Source organism: Tupaia chinensis, unplaced genomic scaffold (assembly GCF_000334495.1).
Source record: "Tupaia chinensis unplaced genomic scaffold, TupChi_1.0 Scaffold139757_1, whole genome shotgun sequence".
In the NCBI taxonomy this organism is placed as follows: Eukaryota; Metazoa; Chordata; class Mammalia; order Scandentia; family Tupaiidae; genus Tupaia; species Tupaia belangeri.
The window spans coordinates 1,523,220-1,532,645 of NW_006199637.1; the positions used below are offsets into that span (position 1 = coordinate 1,523,220).

General features: G+C 38.2%; 1 protein-coding gene across 6 annotated transcripts in view; it reads right to left on the reverse strand.

The window, feature by feature from the left end:
* The window catches only part of BABAM2 (BRISC and BRCA1 A complex member 2), a 444,577-nt gene that overhangs the window by 383,266 nt on the left and 51,885 nt on the right, over positions 1-9,426 (reverse strand). For all 6 annotated transcript variants that reach the window (XR_003546792.1, XR_003546791.1, XR_003546790.1 and 3 more), the window contains exon 3: positions 6,982-7,058. Coding sequence is in view for 2 of the 6 variants with exons in the window: in XM_006162134.3 (XP_006162196.1) it covers positions 6,982-7,058 (77 nt within the window). In the remaining 4 variants the exon portion in view is untranslated. The remainder of the gene's footprint in view (positions 1-6,981; positions 7,059-9,426) is intronic.

Sequence of the window (9,426 nt, forward strand, 5' to 3'; positions counted from 1 at the left end):
AAGCACTTTCTCATCCCCAAGGGAGATGGCCACACTACAATCCCTTCTCCATTCTCCTCCTGGCATCTTGCGCACTCTTCTACACATTCCCAGCATGATTTTTAGCTACCAGGTCCAGGATTCAAACAGCAGTAGGCCATGTAGGAATCCAGCAACATAACCACTACGCCATCTGCTGGTCCCATTTTACATAAAAATTTTAAGACTGAAAAGCACTGAGTTAGTCATTACTCCTAGGAAGAAAAAGAAGAGAGAGAATATTTATATATTGTTTGCCATAAAATATAATTTAAATGTATACTTACTCACGTTTCTTTTACCAAAAAGTTAGATTTCATTCTCAGTCTGTCTCCTTAAAAAAGCAAAGAACTTTACTGTTTGCCGTGATAGTTATCTTCCAAATACTATAAAATTATATAATCTGGCAATTATGTATGTTTGTTTTAGAAAACTACTTTTAAAATGTTCATTGTTGGGGTCAGTATGTGGCATGGTGGTTAAGGCGCTGGACTCCCACATAGTTGACCACAGTTCAAGTCCCAGACTTGGCAGCTTCAGACGCACACTGGGCACATGCGCGTGCATGCAAAATTCTGAGAGGAGAGTGGAGAAGGGATTGCAGCATGGCCATCTCCCCAGGGGGGAGGTTTCTCACTTTCTTTCTCTGTTTTCTTCCTATTTTTCTAGCGAGCACATATGCCCTATAGCAAAAATTTCTCTTAAAAAAAACCTTCATCGTTGAGGATTCACTTATTTATTTAAAGATGAATATTACATTAGTTGTAGTAGATTGACTTCAATCACCAGTCCATAATAATTAACCACTATGATCTTATTGATCTTGGATATAACAGATTAAAGGTTATGTGTAAGTAATTATCCTCAAGAGTTTTTCCTAAGAAAAATAAAGGAATATATTAAAAGAAAAAATAGGAGTCTGAATGATTGGTTCTTTACAACACATTCTGGTTAATACACTAAATCTTCTGTTTCCATGAATTTCAAACTACGTGCAGGGTGAAACTATATTAATTATTGAGGTGGATAAAATATCTAATTGTTCTCCAATATTGCTACTATCATTGCATCATGACTTAACTCTTAGAAATGTTTGTGAGACAATAACTTTTGAAATAATTTTCAAATAAGTTACAAAGAAAGAAGCTAAAATAACCATGGGCTACACATCACACAATTAAGTTAGATAAAAATAACCTTATTCTGTTAAGGACTGATGTGAACAAATTTATGGGGCCAGGTAGGCAAAAAAATCACTAATCCAATAAATGCGACTCAAATGATCTTCACTTTTTGCACTTGTGATTTTCTAACTTTATGTAAACTTTACAATTTTTACACTATCAGAGAACAGTGGCTTATATTTCGAATGTTAAATAATAGATTTCATTCATTTTTGATGATTCTGTCACAATTTCAATAGGCATTAAAAATTATTTCTAGGACCAGGAGATGGTATGGAGGTTAAGTCAGCTGGTTTCCACATGGCCAACTTCATGAATTGAATCCCAGACCCGACAGCTTGAAAATCATACCGAGCACATGTACATGCCCAAAATCCCAAGAGAAAACTAGAGAACGGATTGTGACATGACCAATCCTCTGGAGAGTGGGGATGATTCTCTCTCTCTCTCTCTCTCTCTCTCTCTCTCTCTCCCTTGCAAGCACTGTATCTTATAACAGAAGAGAAAAAAAGAAGGAAGGAAGGAAAGAAGGAAAAAAGGAAAGAGAGAAAGAGAGAAAGGGAAAGGAAAGAAAAAAAAACGATTTCCATCTGGCAATTTTAAGAATTTTGTGGTTTGGCCTCTATACTAAAGAAATGGAGAACCTCAAATGGTTCAGAGTTTGAGAAGTAAGATTTTTTTTTTTAAGGAAGTAAAATGGCATCTTCACTCTACTCCCACTCTATGCCAGGTGGAATTGACATATAACACCATTTCTTCTAATCTGTTAATTTTTTTTTTTAAATGAGAAAGCAACCCCCTTCATTGAGGATGGGCACACACCTCAATCCCTCCTCCATTTCTCCACTTGGGATCTGCAGCACACACACCCATACTCCTAGTGTGTTTCTTTTTTCTTTTCTTTTTTCTTTTCTTTCTTTCTTTCTTTCTTTTTTTTTTTTTTTTTGAGAGTTTTTTGCTATAGGGTACATGGATCACCAAAAAGACAGAGAGAGACAGAGAGATAGAAAGCGAGAAATCACCCCCCCCAGAGGGGATTGTCATGCCACAATCCCTTCTCCTCCATTCTCCTCTTGGGATCTTGGGCACGCATGCACAACAGTGTGAGTTTAAGCCACAGGGTCCAGGACTCAAACCGCGGTCGGTTACATGGGAGTTCAGCGACATAGCCATTATGCTAACTGCTGGTCCCCCAGTGTGTTTCTCAAGTTTCCATGTCCAGAACTCGATCTGTATGGTCAGCCATGGGAGATCCAGTGGTCCTAACCACCACGCCACTGGCTGGCCCCTAAATAAAAACTTTTCCTGGTTTTGCATCCCCCTGATATACCCTGGTTCCCAACACTAAACATAAGTACCAATATTCTTCAGAATGTTTTCCTAAATAAAGTCAAGAATTTCAAAAGAGAAGAACAAAACAAAACAAAACAAAACAAAAACCTCATCGTTCTAATTTAATGGACTTTCATAAATAAGGTTTCCATGATCAAGTGCCTTTTCCTTTTATTTGGCTGTAGGCTGCTTAAGGCTAGGATCTCGACTCACTTTAGTGTCAGAACTGCAGTATCTATTCATTTATTAGAGAGCATACCATGGGATAAATTAAGTCCCTAATACATAATGATGATTTCCAGTCATAGTTTGTTAGACCATGATTAATTCACATGGTGAATGTCATATACCACAAATGTTATAAAAGGTTTCCTGTGAAAATCTTTTAGTAGTAAGATAATATAGAATATTAATAAATACTTCTAACACACAGCTAGAATGTCTAAAGACAGTGAACTGATCACACACTTCACGTATAGATAGAAATGTAGTATTTGACAAGACAGGGCAGGAAAGGCTTTGGCCTGGCTTAATGTGAGGAAGAGACAATGGATGAAGAGGAAGTCATTCATCCTGGTAAACCCATAAAAACTTGAAGTTATCTAGCACATGGAGAAACAAGAATACAGGGTTAAGAACAGAGAGATTAACTAAAAGTTCCTCAAGGAATAGACTATACACCCACTTCCCCAAATTGGTGTGGTAGCCAGGTAGATAACCCCAGGGGGAAAAAGAAAGTCATATAAAAGGTTTGCTAAAGAAATAGAACAAACTATCTGGGGAAAGCAAGAACAGTGGAACTCCAGAAGATGACACACAGGGGCCTTACCCTAACAGCTGGAGTGACACACACTCCCTAAGTCCTGCTCACCTATTCAGAAGAGTTCTTCAGGATGTGTTGTTTGTCTGAAATATAAATGGACACCTTTTATTGAAAGAAATCTATAGAACAACAGAGGTGGGGAAAGATAGTAAATAAAAATATAATCCTTGGGGAAATTTAAATAATTGAGATAATAGAAGGAAACTTTATTTTCAATCTCTAAATTTTATTTTTTGAACGATTTTAAAAGATGCTATATTCACAAAATAAGAACAAGATGATGTGAAAGAAGGCAAGAAAGAGCTTTTGGCCTAATTATGACCATGGTAATATCAATTTATCAGAATGGCTAGACAAGAAAGGCAGAGGGTAGAGTGAAGAATGGAGTCTAAGCAAGTTACCCGAGATTGTTTTAACAAGATAGTAGATACCCTGTCTGTTTACCAAGAAATAATCCTATAAGACAAAGAATACCACGCATAAATTCTATTGTACGGAGCACCATCAAATCCAAGAGAATAATAAAGGTAAACCCTACAGTTAAAATTATACAGGAGGGGCCAGCAAGTGGTGTGGTGGTGAAGGGCACTGGACTCCCACAGGAACAAACACAGTTTGAATCCTGGATCTGGCAGCTTGCTTTCTAACTTTCCCTCTCTCATTCGTGCACGCTCTGTCCCTCTCTGGTCAGATTTACAAATAAGTAAATAAATCAATTTAAAAAGTTAAATCGATCAATTATTTTGAAGCCATACAGAGGAATTTATAGTGTGGAGCCCAAAATCACTACATTTAATCTATACTTAATGGGAAACTAAATAAAAGTATACCATGTATCCATTATTATTACACTGAGATTTTTCTTAAGTGCTGTGTGTCAGGCATTTAATAAGAATTGTTAGAATCTTTCCATTTAACAATGATGCAATGTTTAAAGTAACATTTTTTAAGCTATGAGCAACTAACACAGTAACCAGTAATAGTGATACAATTACATTAAAGGAAAGACTTAAGAGAGAGATAAGGCACATATGAAAATAGGCTGATGTTTCATGAATCAGAAGGAAGTCCAAAGATAATGTTTAAAATTGATAAGTAAAGAAACAGGCAAAAGCATATTCTTTAGAAACACTAGGAGAGAACAAAAGGGACAGAACTCTATGGCTTTCATACACTAAGAACTTCTGTACTGCTTACATTTTTAACCATGTGAATGATTCACTTTGATCCCTTATTTTATTTTTTTTAATTGCCAGGGGGCACATGAGCTCTCCAGAAAGGAAGAATTTCCCAGTGGGATGTGGTTATGCTGCAGTCTTTTTTCCTCTATTTCTCCTTCCCATCAGGATTTTGCATACTTCTGCAGATGTATGCGACATGTTTTTCAAAGTGTCAGGATTTGAACCTGCCAAGTATGTGGGATTTGAATCTCCATCAGCCACATGGGATCCAGCATCTAATGCACTGCACTGCAATGCTCTACTACAAAGCCAACTCTAATCCTTTATTTTAAATTTAGTAAACTTTTTTTTTCTCAAAAAAACTAGCAATCTAACCTGTCCCACTATATCAGACAAGTGAAATTCTTTTGTATTTCAATGGTTTCTGGAGAATGGTGTAATTGTGCAAGGCCAACCAGTCAGCATATCCCGAATTTTTCATTTAATGTTGCATTTGGTAAATTAATATACAGTGATTCTATAAAATACTGAGATACGTATGGTCCCCTCCTGGTAAAACACATAGTCCATAGTCCAAAGACCACTGTTTATCCACCTGTCCCATATTCAATACTCATGTTCTTTTTAAGAACAGAAAGACTTCAATACTGTTCACCAAAAGATTAAGTTCAAGAGAGGAAATTCCTGATACTATCCAACCAAAGCTATTATCATTTCCAACACTCAGCTAGAGCTTCAGAGCTGGTAAGAGTAGTTTAAAAAAAAAAAAAAAAAAAAAGGCTGATGCAACCTAGACAGATATGGCAAATGGTACGCTGAATCCAGAAGCAGACCGTGCATCCTGTCAAAGGTCACAAACCTGGGCTAGGAGCTCAAGCCAACCTACAGACATATTCATGAAGACTGCAAAATATTGGCCCACTCTACATTTCTAATTTTGAAAAAGTAGCCAACCTCTTTAGTAATCTATTACTAAAACTGATAGAATCCATATAAAAATGCAGATGTCTACCTTCTCTCAATGTATCAGTAGAGGCGATTTCCTTAAGAGAGTGTCTCAATTACTGACGTCTATCCTGCTTCCCTCATTTACCTTACTAGTCTGGACCTTGTGGGCCATTTGCATTCTGATCCTTGCTATAAAAAAGATAACACATTGGGGTCCGCAAATGATGTAATAGTTAAGACACTTACTCCCACTCCCCTCCCATATGGCCAACCATGGTTAGAGTCTTGGTCCTGGCAGCTTGAAAAATCATGCCAGGTGCATTTGTGTGTGTGCCCAAAATCCCAGGAGGAGAATGGACTGTGGCATGGCCAATCCCCTGGGAGGTGATTTTTTTTACTTTCGCTCTGTCTCTCTCTATCTCTCTCCAACAAGCGCTCATGCCCTATGGCAAAAATCTTAAAAACTAAAACAAACAAAAAAAGGTAACGTATTGACACTCCTACTCAATGCAAGAGTACATTGGTGACAATGGTTGTCCACTGTAGTGATTTCACAAAGGGGTTAGCAGCTGTAGTGGACAGCAGCTATTCCTACCTAAAAACTGTTTCTAAACAGACAAGTATTTTAAAGCAGTGGATTCTCTTTACTAGGGAATTACATAAGAGACATCAATAGAGAAAAACATATAATTACTGCACATATCTAAAAATTAAAGTATTTCTGTGCACACTTATATGAAAACTTATTCCCTGTCAACTGCTTTACTTTTAATAAATCTAGGATTGAATGACAGATAAGCAAAGTGGTAAATGCCAGTGAGCAATATCAAAGGAGATAACACCTACAGCCAGAAATAAAAACTTTTCTACAGGGACCAGCAGTTGGTGTAGTGGTTACATTGCTGAACTCCCACAGAGCCAACCGTAGTTCAAGTACTGGACTCAAAACTTGAGTCCTGGAGCTTGAAACTTACGCCGGGCACATGTGCATGTGTGATCAAGATCCTGGGAGGAGAATGGAGAAGGGATTGTGGCATGGCCATTCCCCTAGGGGGTGATTACTCACTTTCTCTCTCACTATCTCTGTCTCTGTCTCTCCCTCCAGTAAGCTCATGCTTTTTAAGAGGACAAAAACCTCTTAAAAACAAACATAAAACGGGACAAGCAGATGGTGTAATGGTTACGTTGCTGACTCCCAAATAACCAACCACAGTTCAAATTCCAGACCCAGTGGCTTCAAACTCACACTGGGCAGGCATGCACACGTGCCCAAGATCCTAAGAAGAGAACAGAGAAAAAGGGATTGTAGCGTAGCTGTCTCCCCTCGGGGGTGATTTCTCACTTTCCATCTGTCTCTTTGTCTCTGTCTCTCTGGGAACGCACGTGCCCTGTAGCAAAAATCGCTCTTAAGAAAAATTAAAAACTTAAGTACAAAGTCTAATAACTAACACTATATGTAGTTTGTATATTGAGTAAAAGATCAGTGTTTACTTACATTTTAATGTCTCTCCAGCATAAGGTATGTGCAGTTTAAATCGGTCACAATTGGGCCCGGGAGTCAATGATGTGCAGCTTGGAAAAAATAAAAAACAGAATGAGAAAGAAAAATATAAAAAAAAAAAAAAACTTAAAACATCCATATATTTATAATATGTAATAAAGAAAATCAAAAAGGTCATTTTTACAGACAAGAGATTAAAATACTGGCTTTTAGAAAAAAAAGAAAAGCTTTTCTGGTTGTAGAGGGCAAGACAGTAAAATCTGACCTAAAACAAATAATTCATTTATACTACAGGAAAATGTGTATGTCAGCTACAACAACAGTGCTTCTCTCCAAGAAGTGTATCTCAACTTTCACAATTAGGTGTGTTGTCCCAAACAGGTCTTTAGTCTTTAGTTGCCAAAAACTGCAAAAGAACAGTAGTTTCATGGTCATATTTTAAATACAGATTCCTGCTTTCACTCCCTTAGTACAAAACAGGAGCCCACTTTTGGCCTTTTTCTGGTACCAGATGGTTTTCCCTCGTTGCACACAGGTACGGTGCTTCCCCTAGATTTGGCACACTGTAACTTTCACGTGCAGAAGAGCACAATCCACTGCGCTCCAGTTTCAAACAAGATGCAAATTTAAAAGGGGGAGAGTGTTAAAGATATACAGTGACTGAATGTAAAAAGTAACAAAAAAGGGGGGGACCGTGAGTTAGTCACCCACAGCTCAATAGCTTTTTTTAACTAAATCTATTGCTTCATCTCAATTTTTTTTATTAGTTCTATTACTTCACAAGGTTATACAATAGTCTTCCTTCTTTAGAGATTTACTTTGTGAAATCTCTTATAATCCTACAAGTCATAACTTCAACTCTATAACGGTAGTATTGGCTTCATAAATTAATAAAATACTAATATGAAGTCAACTGAGGAAATTACATGTCTTCATTTCATTTTTAAAATGTAAGCTTTTGTATTTATAAAGTAAAGCAAAGAAGCTAATTTTCTTTCATAATTCCCAAACAAGCTCTGAAGCAATTCTGAAAAAGAACCTACGAAGGTAGCTGAATGGATGGGAGCATATTTGGAACAAAAGTACAACTCCCCTAGGGAGCCAGCAGTTAGCATAATGGCTATGTCGCTGGACTCCCACGTAGTCGACCACGGTTCGTGTCCCGGTGGCTTCAAACTCACGCCGGGCGCGTGTGCGTGCGTGCCCAAGATCCCGAGAGGAGAATGTAGGAGAAGGGATTGCGGCGTGACCATCCCCCCTGGGAGGTGATTTCTCGCTTTCTGTCTCTATGTCTCTCTGTCTGTCTGGCGAGCGCACGCGCCCTACAGTGAAAATCTCTCAAAAAAAAAAAAGTACAACTCCCCTAGATGACCACTTTGAAGGAGTCATTGGAAAATAAATTTGAGAAGGCCAGCCCTGTAGTACAGTGGCTAAACACTGTACATTGGGAGCCAGAGCCTATATGGATGACCGCAGTTCGAGTTCCAGCCCAGTGACTTGAGAAACACACCAGGCACATGTGCGTGCATGCCCAAAATCCTGATGGAAAGGAGAAATGAAGGAAAGAAACTGAGGCATGACCCCATCCTAATGCAGGATATGCCTTCACTCTCTCTTTTCTTTCTTTCTCTCTCCTCCTGGCCAGCACACCTACTGACAATTAAAAAAAAAAAAAAAAGATACAAAATAAAAATGCAGTTTATAAACTAAACAACAAAGAATAGTAACCTACTTTAATTTTTTCACAGGTTTTAAGGATCATGCTTTTTTTTTTCCCCTTTATATATATAAAAATAAATCTTCAGGGCATATTATAAAAGATTCTAAAATATTTCCCTTAGAGTATAATCTTTTTTAGCCCTCAGAAAAGTAGCTATATGAAAAGACTTACAAAAAACACAAAAATTCTAGCATTAAAAAATATAAGGTATAGGGACCAGCAGTTAGTGTAATGGCTATGTCGCTGGACTCCCACGTAGTCGACCACAGTTCAAGTCTTGGACCTAGTGGCTTAAACTCACGCCGGACGTGTGTGCGTGAGTGCCCAAGATCCCAAGAGGAAAATGGAGAAGGGATTGTGGCATGGCCAACCCCCGTCCCTCTGGGGGGCGTGTGATTTCTCGCTTTCTTTCTCTCTGTCTCTGGCTGGCTGGCGAGCGCATGTGCCCTATAGCAAAAACCTCCCAAAAAAAAAATATATATATATATATATAAAGTATAGAACCAGCAAGTGGCATGGAGGTTAAGGTGACTGAATCCCACGTGGCCAACTGCACACTGGAGTCCCAGATGCAGAGGCTTGAAAAATATGCTGAGCACATGTACATGCCCAAAATCCTGAGAGGAGAATGGAGGAGAAGGGATTGCAGTGTGGCCATTCCCTTTAGGAGATAATTTATCATTTTCCATCTCTCTCTCTCTCTCTCTCTCTTTTCTTTT